Genomic DNA, 20,904 nt, shown 5'->3' on the forward strand with positions numbered 1-20,904 from the left:
TGTTCCACCATGTCACTGAGAATGAATTCTGACAGCAAAGTCTGCAGAACTCTTAAAAGATGAAGCAACTTACTTTATAGTGCTTCTCAGCCAACTTGACTATACTTTAAAGATTTTTTTTCATATAACTTGTAGTGCAATCATGGGTATCTTAGAAAGATAGTACTTTTAACTATTTGCTTTTAGCTATTAAGCACTATTAATGATAGCATAGAATATATGTGCCTCATTTAAGTACTCATCTGGAAACTCCAAATATTTCACTTACAATTAAACAGTTCCTCAAATAAGTAGCATTATGAGAAATTAATACTGTATATTTATTCTCAAGTCCTATCCTGGACCTTCTTCATGAGCTCCCTGGGTAATCCCTGGCATACTCTTCTCTAGTGCCATCTATATCTGTGTTGCTCAGTATGGTAACCACTAGCAATATGTAGCTATTAAAATATAAATTTCAAATTAGTAAAATTAAAATTCAGTTCTCAGTCACACTAGACACATTTTAAATCTTCAGTAGCCATATATCACTCATGGCTATCATATTAAATAGTGCAGATGTAAGATGTTTTTTTCCATCATCACAGAAAGTTCTTTTGGATGGTACTATTCTGCTTCATTTTAAATCAAAAAGAACTGGAAGAACAAGTCCAGATGTCTTCTTAGAGCACCAGATCTCTCTTATCAAAGTATCTTCTGCGTACATCTACTTGACAACTTAAACTCCACATGCAAAATCATACTTGCCATCTTTGCTGCAGACCTGCTCCTCTTATATTCCTTGTCTGGAAAATGGTACCTCCATCTACCCACATATTCAAACCAGAACTTTCAAGTCATCCACTCCTCCCTTTTTCTTACCTCCTTATATAAGCAATTGCCAAGTCTGGTTTTTTTTTCCTTTTTCTAACCCATTTTCTATACAAAAACCATGGTGATCTATCTAAAGTATGTCTGATTCTGTCATACCTCACGTAAAACACTTTAATTATTCTTAACTGTCTTTAGGATGAAGTCTAAACTCTTTAACATGCTTTCTAGGCCTTTCAGGATTTTGTCTCTGTTTAGTAGTGCTTTAGCCCCATCTCCTGCCATGCTCGGTTCCTTCTTCCCCTCATTTCCACCTCTACTGGACTTAAGCTATATTCTTCTTGGCCTTTATACCTTCTGCCATCCATCCACTTGACAAATCCCCTAACTCTACCTCTTTCATCTAGCTAATTTCTCCTCATCTTTCAGAACTCAGTATGGACATTACTTCTAGGAACTGGATTAGGCATACCTTTCAGGGTTCCTGTGGCACTCTGAACTCATACTTAGGGTGGCATCTATGCATTAAATTATAATTGCTTACCTAAATGTTTGTATTTGCCATTAGCCAGAATTGTTCAGAGGCAGTTACCTAGTCTTACTTATTGCTTTGTTTCCTGTCGTTAATGTTAGGCGCATAGTAGGCTCTCAGTATTAGTTGACCAAATATTTCTAAGATTATTACAAGCCTAACCTTCTAGATGCCTGAGAAATCACTGTTTTATATTTGACCTGGGATGTTTCTTTTTAACCTATTTACATTTTTAAAAGTTATTTAGGGCTTCCCTGGTGGCGCAGTGGTTGAGAGTCCGCCTGCCAATGCAGGGGACACGGGTTCGTGCCCCGGTCTGGGAAAGATCCCACATGCCGCGGAGCAGCTGGGCCCGTGAGCCATGGCCGTTGAGCCTGCGCGTCTGGAACCTGTGCTCTGCAACAGGAGAGGCCACAACAGTGAGAGGCCCGCGTACCGCAAAGAAAAATTTAAAAAGTTATTTAACATGTATTTTACAAGGGTCAAGCACAGTTGTTACTTCAGTGTATACAACAATGAACAAAATAATAATCCCTGCTCTCATGGAGCTTACATTCCATGAAGAAGACAAAGGATAATAAGATAAATAAATAAAATCTAGAGTATGTGGGTTAAAAGGGCCAAGGAGAAAAATAAAGTAAGGGAAAGAGATACAAATTATGAAAGAGTAGTGCAATTTAAAATAGGCTGGCCAGGGAAAGCTTTCCTGGGAAGGTCACAAATGAGCAGATTCCAAAAGGAAGTAAAGAAGTGGGCCATGTGAATATCTGAGGTAACAGCATCCAAGGCAGCAGAAACAGCAAGTACAAAGGCCCTGAGGCAGGAGCTAGCCTGATTTGCTTGAAAAACAGCACATAAGCCAGGGTAACTTTAGTAGAGTGAGCAAGGGGGAGACTAAGAAGAGGTGAGCAGGATGACTGGCTGTGTCATATGGGGCCTTATAATCATTTGTAAGGACTTTTACTTAAGTGAAAGAGTGAGAAGCAGTTGGAGAGTTTAGAGCAGAGAAGTGACGAGATCTGCCTTAACATTTTAACAGAATTACTCTGGTTATTGTGTTGAGAATGAACTGTAGGCAGCCCAGTTAGGAAACTTTTGCAGTAATCCAAGCAACAGATGATAGTAGCTTAGGCTTGAGTGTTAAAAGTGGAGGTGGCTGGAAAGTGGTTGAATTCTGTATAAAGTATAAATATAAATAGGAAAGAGAAGGTAAGTGACCAGAGTCCTGAGGTACTCCAGCATTTAGAAAGTCAACAAGATGACAAACAGACAGTAAAGGAGACCAGAGAGGTAGGTGGGAAACGGGAGTAGTATCCTGGAAGCCAAGTAAAGAAAAGTGTTGCAATTGTTGCTGATAAATCAGATGGGGAGTAGAATCAACCATTAGATTTTACAAATGTGAAGGTTATCTGTGACTTAGTAAGAGTAGTTTAGGAGAATAGTTGGAGGTAAGGCCTAACTGAAGTGAATTCAGGAGTTTGAGGAGAGAAAATGGAGATAGGAAGTTTTTTAAGTAATTTTGTTATAAAATGAAGCAAAGAAGTAAAACAGCACTGGAGGGGAAAGTAGGGTCAAGAGAGGGATTATTTTTAATACAAGAGAAATAATTGTAGACTGATAGAAAAGATCCAGTGGAAATGAGAGGGCAGAATTCCGGGAACAGGATCTTCAAGAAAGCCAAAGGGGTTGGGGTCTTTGTACAAATAAAGTGTTGGCCTTGGCAAGGAGTGTAGTGCTTCGTCCATAGGAACAGGAGACAAGTTAGAGTTTATGAGCACAGGTGCTTGTAGTTGTGTACATGCTGTAGGAGGACCTTGTGGAGCTTCTCTTCAGATTGATTCTATTTTTCTCATCAAATGGGGAAGTAATCAGCTGAGAGTGAGAGCAAGTGTGGAGAAAAGAAAACATAAGAAGTAGTCATCTGGAAGAGTCCATTAACTGAGAGCAAGGAGAAAGGATAAGGCAGGAAATAATTGTCTAGGCCAGAGGGAAGGAGAATGGGCCAGGGAAACAGAATGTGATTGCTGGGCAGCAGTAAGGTCTCACTGGAGTTTCATGGTGATCAATTTAAAGTGTATTTTTTTCCAGCCATGTTTTAGCTGCATGGTTGCAGGCACAGATGCTGTGACAAGGTGATTTAACTAGGGTTGCAGTTGAGCCAGACTCTGCAACATCAGAGAGTGTATGCAAACACATAATGGTACTGATTGTCATGGATTTTAAACCATATAAGGAGGGAAGTAGTGTTTGCTGAAGGCCTCAATTGTTTATATGTGACAAGCAAAGCTCAGTCTAGTAACTAAATTGTGCACCACCAAAAATTTTTGTTTCAGACTTTGTAGAATTCATTTGGGATCCCTTGTCAACCTCACAGACAACAAATTTAATAACACAGAGCAGAATGATTTTTGAAGAACATTCCACTTGTGAAAATGAAGTTATTAGTAAAGGCAAACAGGTAATTTCTAGAATTATGAATTTCTTGATATATTTGTAAATCAATAAAATTTATTATAAATCTTTGTTTACGGAAGATGCAGACGTAATTATCAGAAAACTATTTAGGAAAAATATTTAGGATTGACCATTCTTTGCTCTTTATAATTAATAAGATGAAAGAATACACCTTGATATTTCTGAACACTCTTACAGGAATGGTAATGCTTATAAAAGGATACACATACATTCAATAAGATCCAGATTATTACTTTCATTCTTATTAGCTTATTTCTCTCTGTTCAGTGGTCTGATTTGTGTTCTCATGGCCCAGCCAGCTGTCTTTCAGGTTTGTGAATATACATTGGCCCTGCAGAGACGAAAAGGCATAAATATATTAGTGCAAATTCATTCCTTCTAAAAGAAAAAAATACTAATTACCTTTGTTTTTTGGCAAAAGTGTAGTAGTATTATGACCTTACTTTAACAATGATTTTAAAACTAGGCTAACATTCATTATACTAACTAGTTTTCTATAATCTGCCAAAGTTGAGAACAGTAATCTCTTTGAGGATTCAAGCTTCAATAGGATAGATTCTCATCTTAGCATAATTTAGAATTGAGTTTCACTGAACATAAGACATAAAGAGGAAGGAACTTTTTAGAGGCTCTTTTGAGAGTGTTGAATCTTACTCTTATTGTAGTACTCTTTTTTATAATTCTGTTTGTTGATAATATTGTATACTCATGCAGTTAAATAAGTAAACCAATTTTACGTTGAATTTTAAGAGAATTAAGAGAGAGATTGACAGACTGGAGGGTACCCAGAGTGGAATAACCAAGATGGTTGAAAAAGCAAGGAGACGTGTCATATTCATATTCTGAACACCAGTAAGTTTTAGCACTTGAAATTGCTGTCATGAAGGAGGGAAGTTGTAAGAAATAAGAGGGAGAATAGGGATACCAGCATGATTCTGCCTTTAAGAAGCATGTTATCTTAGAGGAAACAAGATGTACATAAACTGTTATTTCAAATAGGAAGTAAGTGGGAGTGACCAGGAGCACTTGTTTATCTAACTCCTGCTATGTACTAGGCACTCTGTTAGGTCTTATTCTTGTATCATCCCACTTAGTCCCAGCAATCCTATTAACAACGGTGATAGCTTAATCTTACAGTTGAAGAATCTGAATCTTGAAAAGTTGTTCACAGTAAAGCCTTGAGTCAGAACTAGGATTTGTACCTTGGTTATTAGTCTTTAAAGCCCAGGCTCATCTCACTGACCACATTGCCTCCCCATGAGTGGCCCAGATAAAGGGCTATGAAACCTTAAAAGAGAGGCAGGAGAGAGAATTTACTTTCTGCAGTGAAAGAATTTTTGTTAGATGTGGCATTTGAGCAGGGACCTGAAGGAAGGAATAGGATTTGAACAGTAGCAACTGATGGAGAAGGCATTTTCCACTTACCCCCAACAGGATAAAAACGTGAAAATCATGCAGGAATTAGAGAGATTCAACTAAAAAGAAGATGTGCATAGAGATAGTGTTTATATTTGAAGAAGGAATAGATTTATTCTGTGTTGTTATAAAGCATAGAACCAAGATTAGTAGGTTAGAGCTACAAGGAAGCAGCTATATAGTCCTGTATTTGCTCTCTATGTGGGATTATTTAACTATGGCCCAAATGTAAATAGTGCTTTGCCATTTTTTAAACACTTTCACATTTTCTCATTTGATCCTCGCAACCTTGTAAAATGTGTTGACTTTAATTGCATTTTACAGGTGAAGGAGCTGGGGCCCAGAGTTCCAAGTCACTTTTAAAAGATTAAAGTGGCAGGCCCAGCACTTTGTAACCACTAAAGTCTTTCAGTGGTATTATGGATTCACTCATGAAGTCTTTATACTGGTAATTTTAATTCTGGAAGCCATCCCACTCTGAATGTTGAAAATGGGGTCTTTGCATTCGTAGGAGACTAGAACTACATCAGGACTTTCAACTTTGGCACTCTTGGCATTTGGAACAGATAGTTCTTTGTGGGAGGCTGTCCTATGCATTAAGATCCCCTGGTCTCTACTCACTAGATGCCAGTAGCACTTCCCCGTCTTGACAACCAAAAATATCTCTAGACTTTAAATATTCTGAGGCATGGCAAAATTATCCCTACTTGAGAGTCAGTGTACTACGTAATATTCCAGGTTAGTAACACAGTTTGCCAGTGATTTGTTTCAGTGATATTTAAGAATTGAAGAGAATGAGAAAGGTTCCAGAAGAACAAGTCAGACAGCATAGTTCCTGATTTTGAAGTGAAAAACAAATGATTCTGTAAACTAATGTCTGGTGAGAATAGTTTTGATTCTGGTTAATGTTCTAAAATAGATTATTACAGAGATGGATTACGAGCACTTAAAATAAGAAAGCAGTGTTTACTGTAATCTTTCATTGATGGGGTTCCTAAATACAAACAACTGTTTATCAAAGCATATTCTTCCATATTATCTCAGTTACTTTCACTGATAAATAAGGTACTGTACAGGTACAGTAGATAATGTATTTAAATATGTTAAGATTTTCTTATGGATCAAATGGGAAAAGATATGGTATAGTCAGATATACAGAAAACTGGTAGAGTATACCTAAAGAATAGTGACCCATAGGGCCAGAATCTTCTCAGCTTTGTCCTGTTCAGTATTTTTATTGAACTGGATGAAGATGTAAAATACATGCTAATAAAATTTCTCAATGGCAGAAAGCTAGGAATTCTGTCATAGATCTATGGATAAAAGAATTAGAATCCAAAAGAATTTCAAAATACTGAGAAAATGGACTGACTCTCAAAACATAAAATGTAAAAGGAATATACATATGTCCTACCATTGTGTTCAAAAATTCAACTGCATAAATACAAGATGGGAGAGGCAAGCTTTGAAGCAACCATAGGTAACAGAGAGGGATTATAATCAACCGTAAACCCAATATGAGTCAACAGTGTCACTTGAGTAGCAGAAAGACTAATGGGAGTTCATCCTACTAGGTGTCTGCTCTTTTGAGTAAAAATGTTGTATGTGCTTTCCTCACAAGTAAGACTTCCCTGGGTATTTTGCATTTAATTTTAGGTTAAAGTATATTAATTGGAGAGTGTCTAAGATGGTATGGGAAAGAGAAAATGTAGAAAAGTGAGATATCAATCTTAAACCTGAAGAGTTTTCATAGGGAAGGATGATTAGACTTGCTCTGCATGATCCTGAGAAGTAACCGGGACCAACGTATGGAAGGTGTAGTAGGGGAGAGAAGTTTGTTTCTCATTAACTGAAATCTAATAGTCAAAAGATGCCCGAAGTTATGCACAGCCTCAGGGGATAGTGCATAGGTTGGTTGACCGGTTAGTGGAAATGTGAAAGTGACATCAGATGAATGCTTAGATAGATTGGTAGTTTTCAAATTTCTTTTTCTATCCACAGAAACTTTTCAAATAAAGTCTTACACATCCCTGTACACAGACACACACAAAAGTAATGCTGCTCTTGCTGTGGTGAGCACCTACTCTCATTCTCCCCTGAGGGCCTCAACATCTGCCCATGCCACCCAGGATTATCACTATGGATATGCAGAGCATCATAAAAACTACTAGCCAGAGCTTTTAAGTGCCTTTTCAGAGCTGTTTTAGAGTCTCTATACAGTGCTCACTTCGGCAACACACATACTAAAATTGGAATGATACACAGATTAGGATGGCCCCTGTGCAAGGGTGACACACAGATTCATGAAGCATCCCATATTTTTATCATGTGTGTGAAACTTTTGAAAATTGTAAAGCATTGTAGAATTTAAAGAACCTTTCAATAAGAAAATAAAAATAATAAAAATAAAGTCTGTGTACAGAAGTGTCTGTAGTTGTTAAAACTTTACGCTTTAGAGAACTTTGTTTTTCCACCAAAGATATTTTACTACTTGGAAAAGTTAATGAGCTCCAAGTTATAAAATATGTGAATTTAAGTTTTCTTTTGTTTTAAACAATTATTTAGAAATAATGGCAAACTTACAGAAAACTCTCATGATTAAAAATAGCATATTCATAGGCCTTTTACCCAGATTGACTTGTCGTTAATATTTTGCCCCATTTGCATTAGTGTTTGCTCTCCCATTAGATATACACACACACACACAATTTTTTTTCTCCTGAACACTTTGAGAGTAAGTTGCATATTTGCTAAGGATAGTCTGTTACATAACCATAGTACAGTTAGCAATTTCAGTAAATTTAACAGTACTTAATCTACCATCCATATTCTACTTCTGTCATTTGACTCAATAAAGTCCTTTATAGCATTTTTTAGAGAACTATTTTTAAGAAACAAAAATTAATATGGAAATATTTATCAAGGCTGAGATTCAAAATCATTTACATTAAATGGAAAAAAATCAAAGCATAATTGTATTTTAAAAGAATTCAAGAGGGCTTCCCTGGTGGCGCAGTGGTTGAGAGTCCGCCTGCCGATGCAGGGGACACAGGTTCGTGCCCCAGTCCGGGAAGATCCCACATACCGCGGAGCGGCTGGGCCCGTGAGCCATGGCCGCTGAGCCTGCACGTCCAGAGCCTGTGCTCCGCAACGGGAGAGGCCACAACAGTGAGAGGCCCACGTACCGCAAAAAAAAAAAAAAAAAAAAAGAATTCAAAATGTTTGAGAGAGTAAAAGAAAATTGAGTTTTTGTTTTTAATGTTAATATTGATATGCAGCCATTTGAGGAATATGTTACAGATATTTAAGTGAAAAGAGAAACAGGACTTCAGTTAGATACACCTTTTATGAAAAAATATATTTGGTTGAATTCTACATTTATGAGTAACTTGCTTAGTATAGGGTATATGACAGCTTAATTTGTGCTACACACATTGTCACTGACTTAAAAAAATAACTTTCCCTCTAATATGTAGTATGCCGTTTCCATTTTTCAAATATGGATTCCTTTTTTAAGTGTAAGACCAGTATCTTATTACAGAAATTTTTATCCTAGTATAAAGACTGATACCGCTGTAGGATATTTTCAGCCTACCTTTTATTTCAGAATTTTAATACTAATGGACATGTACACTTGTATCCTACTTCTTCCACTTAAATATTAAACATTTAAATTTGCATGTTACTACAGTCTTCGTAAACTTTAGCTAAATATTTCATGCACTGGATGGACGTAACATGATGTCCTTAAAAGTTCCCATGATTCAATGTTTTGGTTATGTTCAATTTTTGATATACAAACAATAAAATGAATTTGCCAAAGTGAATATACTATGTCAAAGGATATTGACAAACCAGTGAAGAAACCATATTTATAAAGCATCTACAAATCAATAAGAGATAGAACCTAATTTAAATTAAAAAAAAAAACATATGTAGACAAGCATCTTAATTGGATACTTTGCAAAGGGACATATCCAAATGGTAAATAAGAATATGAGAAGATGCTTAACACCAGATTACTCAATAGGAAAATAAAAATTAAAACATAATAAAATATGACTACATACTCACCAGAATTGCAAGTATTTAAAAACCCTAAAAATACCAGGATTTAGTAAGGGTGTAGAGAAACAGGATTTCTCATACATGGCTAGTGGGAATATAAATGGCATACCACTATTTCAGAAAACAATTTGGCATTCTGTACAAAGTTGAACATATAAACATGAACTGTATTCCAGCAGTTCTATCTCTACATATGCCCATTAGAATTGTATGCCCATGCATACTAAAAGACATGTTCTACAAGAACTTTTATAGCAACATGATTCATAGTAACCCCTAAACTGAAGACCATCTAAATAAATGTTCCATCATGCAACAGAATATTGTGCTGCAGTGAAAAGGCACCAACTACTGCAACATGCAACACCATGGATGAACGAAGTTCTCTTGTACCTAGTTGATAGTTATTTTAACACCTAAGTCTGTGAGTGTGTACAAATTTGCACTATTCTGTTAAAATTGCTTCTTTTGGTAAACACATTTCTACCTATAACTATCAGTGATGCTTTTAAATTTTTTAAAAATAGGATTTACTTAAACCCATTGTTTCAAGAATGAAGAAGGCAATAGATGATGATGTTTTTATTCCTCTATATCCAGAGAGGTAAGAGTTGCTAATTTCTAGATTTTATGAAATAGTTACTCCTGTAATACAGATTCATTTAAGAATGTAATGTAGAAGACACTAAATGTATTAAGTGTTTACAAAACACACATAACCTATTAGGATGCAAATTGAGATTTCAACAAATATTTTTCAGTCACCTTTTATATTGCCGTGTATGATGTCTGGCACTTGGACATAGGTTTTAGGGGGGTTTTTTGGTTGGGGGTGGTGGTTAATGATATTCCTAAGAACATGACAGTTGGCATGGCAGAGTGCTTAGAACCACAGATTCTGGAGCCCAGATTCACCATTACTAGATATTTGACCTTGGGCCTTTCTGTGCATCAGTGTCCTTGTATATAAAATTGGGCATTACATTAATGCCTACCTCACAGGACATTGTGAAGATGAAGAGAGTGCTCAGAACAATGCCTGACATGGAAAGCCCAGCATAAGGCCTGGAACATCACTGAGGGGCCAGAAACTGCATCTTTGAATTCTGTATTTACCTTTAAATGATCAAACAAGTAGTATTTGATGCATATTCTTACATTTGTTAAGAAGGCATCAGTTATAATAATGGATCATGAACTGAAGCTGTAGAGTACTTACAGGATGGAAGAGCTGTATGGAAAGAAAAGAAAGGAACTTCTAAGCTTGCTAGTTAATGTGAATCCTGAAGAGATGCCTGCATGTAAAAATTCCCCCCCAGTAAGGTTTGTAATATTTTAGATAAGTAATATAGTCCCATGGTTAAAAAGTATGAATGTGTATTTTTAAACTTTATGTTTAAAAGGAAAAGTCTTACTCCCTCCCATTCCTGACCTCCATCCACCCAGTTTTTGACCTTCCTTCTCTGTACACATACATGCATGCAAGAATGCCCAATGTTGGTAATTTTTTTTACCTTTTCAGAATTTCTTTATGCAATTAGAATTAAATACTTATAGAATCTTAATACTTATAATGCAATTAGAATTAATCTTATTTTCCTCTCCTTTTTTATATATTTACTTATAAAGTAAGTATATTGTAGTCATAACCATTGTTTTGTACCTTACTTTTTTGACTTAGTACATCTTTGAGATCTTTTTATGACATCACATAAGTTGTTTCCTCAGTCTTTTTTAAGCTGCACAATATGCCATTATATAGATGTACTGTAATTGACGAGAATGTAAGCAGTAAACCAGTACTAACAATGTTGGGAATAATTTTACGGACATATTATTCTGTACATGGGGAAATGTATCTACAGAAGGCATTCTCAGACATGGATTTATTGAGTCAAAGTGTGCATGCATTTGTAATTTTAGTAGATATCACCAGAGCACCTCCTTTTATATTCTGTTAAGGCTTAGTTTGGTTGATTTTAAAAAAACAAAACCATTCAGGTTTTTAAACTCTGTTTCTGAAAGAAGAACAGTCATTTGCATTTTCTTCTTTCTCTTTCTTTTGCTTCAAATTAGTGCTGTAGAAAACAGAATGTCACCACATTCAAAGTTCCAAGAAAGACAGTTCTGGTCAGGTCTAAAGGTAAGCAGAAAACGGCAGAAATAAAAATAATTGTTTTTATTTTTTAAAAAGTTTACTATAGAGTGAAGATCAGCAAAATTCTGTAAAGGACCAGACAGTAAATATTTTAGGCTTTGTAGGTCATATGGTCTCTGTTGAACTGTTCAGCTCCGCCACTGTAGTACAAACAGTCATAGACAATATGTAAACAAATGAGCGCATGTCTTTGGTTCAGTAAGCTTTACTGTCATTTAAAATTATAAAAACCATTCTTGGGACTTCCCTGGCAGTCCAGTGGTTAAGACTCCACGCTCCCAATGCAGGGGCCTGGGGGTTTGATCCCTGGTCAGGGAACTAGATCTCCCATGCTGCAACTAAGAGTCCGCATGCCACAACCTAAAGAGCCCACGTGCCACAGTCCCGCATGCTGCAATGAAGATCCCTCATGCCGCAACTAAGACCTGACACAGCCAAATAAATAAATACTTTAATACATGCATAAATAAATAAATAAACATTCTTAGTTCACCAACTCTACGAAAACAGGCAGTAAGCTGTATTTATATCACAAGCCATAGTTGTCTCACCCCTAGTCTAAATGATACAGGATGAAGTTGGTGCTAAGTCAGTGGCAAAGGAAGGTAAGGAAAAGATGGATTCAAAAGATATTAATTACGTATGAAGAATGTAGGGTGTTAGTCAAGTTTTTGACTTTGGCAACCTGGTAACTTATGATGACATTCTTTGAGGGCTTGGAGGGGTTACAGGAAGAAGAAAAGGTTTGGGAGGAGAGATAAGATCTGTTTTGGACATAGTGAATTTAATATCTATGGGACAAATGGAGGCAATTGGATATATGATTCTGAATTGCAGGGGACAGATCTGAGCTGGAGATTTGGGAGTCAACCACATATAGGCAATATTTGGAGGCATGGTCATGAATGACAACCTCTGAGGAGATTGCGTGAAGCATGAGAAGAAGGCTAAGGATAGACCCTTAGGAGATACTGAGATAAGAGGTGGGCAGAGAAAGTGGAGTCTTCAGAGAGGCCTTAAGAATGAGTTGTGAAACTAAGAATGATCATAAGAGAGTGGCATCAGGGAAACTAAGTGAAGGGCCTTCAAAAACGAAGACAGAGCGTTAATGCCACTGAAGAGAATTAGAAAGAAGACAAATTTTTTTACTGGATTTGATGATGATAAGGTAGTGGGTGACCTCAGCAAGAACAATTTTGATAGGGTGAATCAATACTTGTCATGTGGTTGAGTCAGGGAAAAGGCTTTTCAAGAAGAGGGAGCAACATCAAAAATGACATTGTGAAAAGGCATTGCATATTAGTACAATTGGATGTAGTTTAGCACCTAGCGTGATACATATATTACTGGAAAGAAAGTGGAAGATACCATAAAATTCACAGAAAGATCTGCATTTAGAGGAAGGAAATGCAACCCATGTTACTTTTACTAGATTTTCTAAAAAGTATTTTACCCAAGGTATCTCCAAAGTCACAGGTTATTATTAATCTTATTTTCTATATTAGAGCAGTGAGGTTCTCAGGTTTGATTGATTTCTGAAGGTCACACATTGGTAACAGTAACACAGGCTTTAACAGCAGTGCTTTTATGAATCCTGAGGTCCTGTGGTCTTGTATCTGATGGCCCGAGCCTCCAGGAGAGTATGGATTGAGAAGGAAGATTATTGATCAGGAAAGGCTCCAGCAAGGTAATTTGAAATAGATTTTGAGCGGTTGTCCTAAAAAAATGAAAATAGGATGAACAAATATATGGAGGTTGGAAAGAATCAAGTGTTTATTCAGAAATGTTTTCTGTTGATTCTAAAATTTACAGTTCCAACAGTGCCAATTGTAGTGAGAGTTTAAAAGAGTTTGACCAACTTTTTATGTTTGTTGGATACTATTACAGTTTTCCTTTGGAGAAAAGGTACATAGTCACTTGACATTTTATTGTGTTTTAGCTCTTCCGCAATATTCTTCTTTGGAATGAACTCCTCCCAGAAGACACTTTGCAAGAGCTAGGACTAGGGAAGCTGCTGAATCGTTATCTTATTATAGCTCTTCTCAATGCCATACCTGGGCCAGATGTTGTTAAAAAGTGCAACCAGGTAAGTTGTGTAGAAACTGATTCTAATTTTATCATTTTTAAAATTTAGTTATTAAAATCAATTTTGTAGCAAAATAATTAAAATTATGGTACTCACATTAACAACAAATTAATTTAACAGACTAGAAACCCAGAAGAACCCAGTATTTTAAAAAAGTATACTGGTTAACTGTTTACAAAATGAATGTTAGATCCTCAGCTCTCACTACATACCAATGTAAATTACAGGTGAAGTAAAGAATTAAGTGTAAAAAAATGAAACTATAAAATATTGTACTAAGAAGATAAATGACTATACCTGATGTTAAGGGAGTCCTTTCTGAACTTAAAAGCAAAAATGGTGAGAAAAAATAATAGATTTGACAAAAATATAAAACTTCAGTAAACCAAAAATGTATCAGGATTATTTGATTATTGTTAAAACTGGAAGATGGGTTCATTGGGCTCACTATACTTACTCTTTCTCCTGTTGTTTATGTTTGAAATTTTCTATAACGAAAAGTTAAAAAGAAAGTTGAAAAACAGAAAAATAAGTTACAATGCATAACGAGGATAAATACCCACATTTTTAAAAAGCAGTAAACAATTCAAATATTCTTATTGAAAATGACCCAAAGACATGCAACATGGTGAATTGCCTAATTCACCAAAACAAGAATATGCAAAGATAACTTCTAAACATGTGGAAAATATTAACAATACTAATAATCAGAGAATTGCAAATAATACAGTAAGGATATTGTTTTTACCTGTTATGCTGGCAAATTTTTTGCTGTTATTTCCATTATAACTTCCAGTATTGTCGTAAGCACAGGGAAACAATAGCCCCACATCATTCCAGGGATACCATTCATCTAGAACGTATGGAGTGGCAATTCTGGGAAATAGTTTTTGCACTATGGAAAGAGGAATACAATTCTGGAAACTATTTTGGCATGATTGATATAAAACCTTTAAAGTTTATACCCTTTTACTCAGCAGTTTTACTTCTGGGAAATTATCCTATGTTAAAAAATCAGATGTGCATAAAGGTTTCTACGTACAAAGAATAGTATTGTAGCGTTATTTATAATAGCTGACAGTTGGAAAGAACCTAAATGTCTAAAAACATTAGTGTCTATCCATAAGGTAAAAGTCATGAGGAAAACATTTTAAGAATGTGGGAAAATATTTACATTCTTAAATAAAATTTTTAAAAATATAAATATATATGTAATATTAGATAGCAGTTCCTAGACAACCTCCATTTTTCTAGCTGTGGTTTTATTTCATGTAGTTTTAAACTACATTATCTACCAGAAATTTCAATCATCATCCATCCTATGTGTGTTTCAGGTTTCAGTTTAGTTCTCTTTGACCGTAGGCTCTACTATGCAGAAGTAAGGAAGAGGATATATGACATTCTCTCCACAGCTTGTGGCCAGAAAACCAGACCAAGACAATGTGTTTATAAGTCCCAGGATCATTTATGGAAAAGCTAGATAGTTCCTTCAGAATTTTATTGAGACTTGTGGTACAAAACAAGGGGAAAGCAAGGGCAAATGACATTAAATTCCAAGCCAGTAAGGGCTGGTTTTTAAACTTTAAAAAGATACAGTTTGCATGATAAGACTTACAGGACTTTCTGCCTTAGGCAATCAGTGTGTCTGTATTTTTTCTGGATAATTGATAAAGGTGATTAAAAAATAGGGTAAATCATTTTCCTCAACTGTGTTTTCAGTGTTGACCAGTCAGATTTATTTTAGAAAGAGTGCATTCCAGAACTTTCATTTAACATATTTTATAATATATATATGGTGCAACTTTCTGCTTTCTAGAAGTACGTACTGATCTTGATCTTACCAACTATAGCAAAACCAAGAATTTCTTTAAATAGTATGATCTCAGATTTTTCCTTGCTCCCATTCTCTCTCCTTTTTTAAAAAAATTCTTCCTTCTGCTATGAGGACGTTTTTCTTTTCTTTTTTATTTTGTTAACATTTTTCTTTTTTTCCAAAACTTTTCCCCAAATCATGCATTACCTTTAACATGATGATGGTAAGTGTTGTTTGGGGTTATTTTCCCCCCCAAAAGAAAAAAAATGAATGCAGATACATTGACTCTTTATGCTGCCATGGACATTTAAAGAAATGTATTAAATTACAAGAAAATCAAAACCATAATTAATTTTTTTCACTCAGTGTATCTTAGAATGACCTTGATTTATTTCTTCATGTAGATTATACACAAACTCACCCAATTTCTTACTGTGAAATCATATTAAATGTACCTATTTTGGGCTTCCCTGGTGGCGCAGTGGTTGAGAGTCCGCCTGCCGATGCAGGGGACACGGGTTTGTGCCCCGGTCCGTGAAGATCCCACATGCCACGGAGCGGCTGGGCCCGTGAGCCATGGCCGCTGAGCCTGCGCGTCCGGAGCCTGTGCTCCGCAACGGGAGAGGCCACAGAAGTGAGAGGCCCGCATACCGCAGGAAAAAAAAAAAAAAAAAAGTACCTATTTTATACAGTTGACCCTTGAACAACACAGGTTTGAACTGCATGGGTCCACTTCTACATGGATTGTTTCAATAAATACATACTAGAGTACTACACAATCCACAGTTGGTTGAATCCTTGGATGCCGAACCACAGATATGGAGGGCCGACTGTAAAGTTAATACACTGGTTTTCGACTGCGAATGGGTCACTGCCCGTAACCCCCTGCATTGTTTAAGGGTCAAATGTAGGTATGTTAACTAAAAGTATTTTGTGTCTACACATTTCTGGTGTTTAGTTATAAATGTTTTGTACAATTTAATCGCTCAGGAATACAGAGTATTGAAAGTATTACAAGTACTAGGAAGTATTTATAAAGAGTAGTCTATTTTAAGCTCTTGGTATCAAAATATGATTTTTTTTTAAGTATAAAACCTTGACAGAAAAAGGGGAAATTCTCAAAAGTTATTTAACCATGAACTATAAAATGGAAGAATAATACTCAACCAACATGAGTACTATGAGGATTAAATGAAATTATGTTAGCTAAAGTCCTTAGATAATAACTGTCATTATTAAAAATAATGTGTTTCGATTATCAGATAGCAGCATGTTTACCAGAAAAATGGTTCCAAAATTCTGCCATGAGGACATCTATTCCCCAGCTAGAAAACTTCATCCAGTTTTTACTGCAGTCTGCACGTAAATTATCTACAAGTGAAATCAGGTAATGCATATTTTATTTGTACCTCCATAAGCATAGTTTAGGGTTCCATTCTTAGCAATTTTTAGAAAGATTTGTACTTTACTTTTAAAAATCTAAGACTGTCACTGAAGAGTTAGGAGATATTTTCATGTATGATCTTTAGAATCACTCAATATTTTATATTCACACTTCATGCATATTAGTTCATATTTTTAAATGTAAATCTCTTCCAAAATAAGCACTTCCAGAAAACTGTATCACAGGGGAATTTAAAATTAAAACTATAAATCAAAAGCCTCTTATCAAGCATGTTTTAAATGTCTTCTTAATTTTCCTAGCCATTTCAAAATCTCAACATTTGTTATGTACAGGTCTGCAACCTGGCATTTACCCAGCAGTAGCTAGATCTCTGTTTTGGATATCTCATTCACAGCACTAGATGTTTAAGGATTTACATACAGTGGTATTCTGGTAAACCACCTCTCCAAAAAGAAAAAAAGTTAAAACCTCAAATTGTAGCATTTGATGATATCTGTGGATAAATACTGCTGCCAGGATAGCCCATATAAGCTGCTGGTAGCAGCAAACCACAAGTCAGATTTCTGATAGATTTGATCTATGCTTTTCTCCTTTTTTATAGTCATTCACATTAAAATTTGCCAGAATACATCCACTAATAGTCTGTATTGGAACTTCATGATTATGTGGAGAAGGTAGCATCTAAATATTTTATGCTATCTTAGATATTGGCATAAGGTAAAGTTTTTGTTTCAGATTAACTACTTATGATTCACTGTGCCCTTACACATTGCATTTCTAAAAGGGAAAATGCTTTTTTGTTTTTTTTTCAGGGATGAAGTCAAAGAAATAATTCTTATTCTGGTGAAAATAAAAGCTTTGAATCAAGCAGAATCCTTCATAGAAGAATATCACCTAGACCATCTTAAATCAGTAATTGAAGAAGTTTGAGTGAACTTTATAGGAAAGTACTAAAATGAGGTTTTAATATAGTCACACTTGGCTCTTTTGCTTGGAGCAAGAAGGAAAAAAAGAAAAAATGTTGCCACTTCTTTATTCCCAGTAATGGAGGGGAGGATTTGCAACACCCAAAAAGCAGGACTCTGTCTTTCCATTCCTTCCACCTTCTACCTTCTGGTATCATGAAAGGCTGCCCCTTTTTTTTGCAGTGTTTGCAGGAATTAGACACACAGGAACAGTAAGAGTTCAACATATTTCCATTTCCATTTGATTTTTCCATCGACTTTTCCAGCTTAAGAAAGGAGTTGAAGGAAGCTTGTTATAGCTGTTTTGGCCTTGGATGGTCTTCTGTCCTGAACCATAAAAACCTCTTTTAGTTCTCTTCATTTTAACTATCTCTGTTTACAGATGAGTTTAAATGAAAATCTTAATCGGGATGAATTACTTGTTAAGTATTCTGATTAAGGCATTTTAGGGCTTTTGATAACTAATGCTTGTCAAATTGTTCTTCAGAAATGTGTACCAATGTATTGTACCAACAGAAGTCTAAGAAAGGTCAATGAATCTCTACCAGCAATAGGTATTTTCTTTTTTTTTAACTCACTTGCACTTAATAGGTGAAAAAAATCTTATTTTAATGATTTGTTTTGGCTATTAGAGAGTGACTACTTGTCTTTTGGCCATTTGTAATTCTTTTTGAAATATCTATTCATCTTTTTCTTATGGATTTGTAAGAGCTTTATATTTTAAAGATACTGATGTTCTGGGAATTCCCTGGCATCCAGTGGTTGGGACTCTGCACTTTCACTGCCGAGGTCACAGGTTCGATCCCTGGTCGGGGAACTAAGATCCCGCAAGCCACACAGCATGGCCAAAAATAAAAACAAAAACAAAACAAAGATACCCATGTTTTGAATGTGCTATGTTATAGTTTCCCTCATTTGCCATTTTCTTTAAATTTGTGTATGTTTTTGGTGTACTAAGTTATCGCTTGTTAGGTAGTTACTATTTTTTGTTGTGGTTTTTTTGTCATTGGTGGTAGGCCTAGACAGGAAACAAATTTTTTTTTTTTGACATCTTTATTGGGGTATAATTGCTTTACAATGGTGTGTTAATTTCTGCCTTATAACAAAGTGAATCAGTTATACATATACATATGTTCCCATATCTCTTCCCTCTTGCGTCTCCCTCCCTCCCACCCTCCCTATCCCACCCCTCTAGGTGGTCACAAAGCACCGAGCTGATCTCCCTGTGCTATGCGGCTGCTTCCCACTAGCTATCTACCTTACGTTTGGTAGTGTATATATGTCCATGCCTCTCTCTCGCTTTAGGAAACAAATATTTTAAATTCAGCACAGGGACTTGCCTGGTGGCGCAGTGGTTAAGAATCCACCTGCCAATGCAGGGGACACGGGTTCAATCACTGGTCTGGGAAGATCCCACACACCACCGAGCAACTAAGCCCGTGTGCCGCAACTACTTAAGCCTGCACACCTAGAGCCTGTGCTCCACAACAAGAGAAGCCACCGCAATGAGAAGCCCCCACGCACCACAATGAAGAGTAGTCCCTGCTCACCGCAACTAGAGAAAGCCTGCGTGCAGCAACGAAGACCCAATGCAGCCAAAAATAAAAATAAAATTAATTTATTATAAATAAATAAATATTCAGCACATGTGATTCATTTTCTAATAAAAAATTCGTGCGATTAAGAAAGTGAGGCAAGGTCATTGAATCAAAAAGAAATTGAGGGACTTCCCTGGTGGTCCAGTGGTTAAGAATCCACCTTCCAATGCGGGGGACTCAGGTTCGATCCTGGCTGGGGAACTAAGATCCCACATGCTGTGGGGCAACTAGGCCTGCATGCGGCAACTAGTGAGAGCCCCTAAACAAAGAGCCCCGCGCACTGCAATGAAGACCCAGCGCAGCCAAAAAAAAAAAAAATTCTTTGTGGCACTCTCAATAACTATAAAATAAAAACTTTGAAACATGCTATGTGTATGAGAATTAATTTTAAAAAAAACATTTTTCAAAGAGTTTACTAAAATAATTTTTGTTAAATCTATTTGTTTAAATAACTTGAGGGCCATCCTAAATGTATTATGCAAATTGTTGCCCAAAAGACAATCAGGAAAAAATTGATTACGTGTAGGATTTGAGCATGTGGCCTCTGACATTATCACCCCTAGTTTTGAAGCTGCATGTAATTTATTTTAGCAGATTGGTGTGTGATTTCTACTACAGTGAAGACTCATGATTCACTGGTATGAACAGTGTTTTAAAGTTTATTTTGGTTACACAAATTATGAAGAGTAGAATCTCATCTAGAAAATTCAAGCCATTGCTAAAAAGGATTTAGCATTCTCACACAATTATGTTCCCAGAGGTAACTGCTGTTTTCATTTTGTTATCCTTTCAGACCTTTTCTCTACTTAAAAAGTAGGTATGTGTGTATACACACACAAAGACCTTTGTTTTTTATATAAATGGCAGATACTTTATTGTATATGAAATTTGTAACTTTTTAATTGTTAAAGTGTACATTTGAAATTTCCCTATAATTTTTGCATTTGTAATTAAAGGTGTGTTAGATGATCCCTTACATTTTTAACTTGGGCAGAGAGATTTCTTTTGCTTTTTGTAGAGTGGAAAATATTAGAACTGCTTTTAAAACTAAATTGATTTAAATTCCCAATAGTTTTCAACTAAATTTCATTACGCTTGGAGTTTGAATCTCAGTATTTTTATCCATCATATACTATATCTGAGGATATTCAAAAACATTTGTGAAGCTTGCCTAATCCTCAGTGCAGAGTTCCCTTTTCCAACACCCCCCCCCCCACTTTTTTCCTGTTACTGTGAAATGGATGGAATAAAGGAGAGAAAACAACTAGCAAAAACAAATCTTTGAGTTAGCAGTTTATCTCACATCTCAATTCTCTCCCTGGATTTTTTCAGCTTTTCACTTAAAGGATGTAAATTTTTTACAGAATCAGACAGATGACTTTTTGTTTTTACTTCTTTCATATGGCTTTTAGGAACCTTTCAATGGCCATGAAAACATACCTCAGAACAATTGAGTTTTGGATTTGTTAGGCTTGTGCCGAAATATTTATATAGATGACTCCTAAGAAATACCGTATGTGGTACAAAACCTGAAAAAGGTATTACAAGAAAAGAAAATAGACCAATATTCCTCATGAA

General features: G+C 35.8%; 1 protein-coding gene across 2 annotated transcripts in view; it reads left to right on the plus strand.

The window, feature by feature from the left end:
* Nucleotides 1–20,172, plus strand: part of GCFC2 (GC-rich sequence DNA-binding factor 2) — a 76,280-nt gene extending 56,108 nt beyond the window's left edge. Inside the window, exons 12-17 of one of the 2 annotated variants that reach the window (XM_079941435.1) lie at nucleotides 3,676–3,800; nucleotides 9,829–9,905; nucleotides 11,378–11,444; nucleotides 13,399–13,545; nucleotides 16,621–16,745; nucleotides 17,576–20,172. In XM_079941435.1, coding sequence (XP_079797561.1) covers nucleotides 3,676–3,800; nucleotides 9,829–9,905; nucleotides 11,378–11,444; nucleotides 13,399–13,545; nucleotides 16,621–16,745; nucleotides 17,576–17,693 — 659 coding nt within the window. In that variant the 3' untranslated portion in view covers nucleotides 17,694–20,172. The remainder of the gene's footprint in view (nucleotides 1–3,675; nucleotides 3,801–9,828; nucleotides 9,906–11,377; nucleotides 11,445–13,398; nucleotides 13,546–16,620; nucleotides 16,746–17,575) is intronic. The other variant, XM_079941436.1, reaches the window with a different exon arrangement.
* The last annotated feature ends 732 nt before the right edge of the window (nucleotides 20,173–20,904 follow it).

Source organism: Stenella coeruleoalba, assembly GCF_951394435.1.
Source record: "Stenella coeruleoalba genome assembly, chromosome: 13".
Lineage (NCBI taxonomy): Eukaryota > Metazoa > Chordata > Mammalia > Artiodactyla > Delphinidae > Stenella > Stenella coeruleoalba.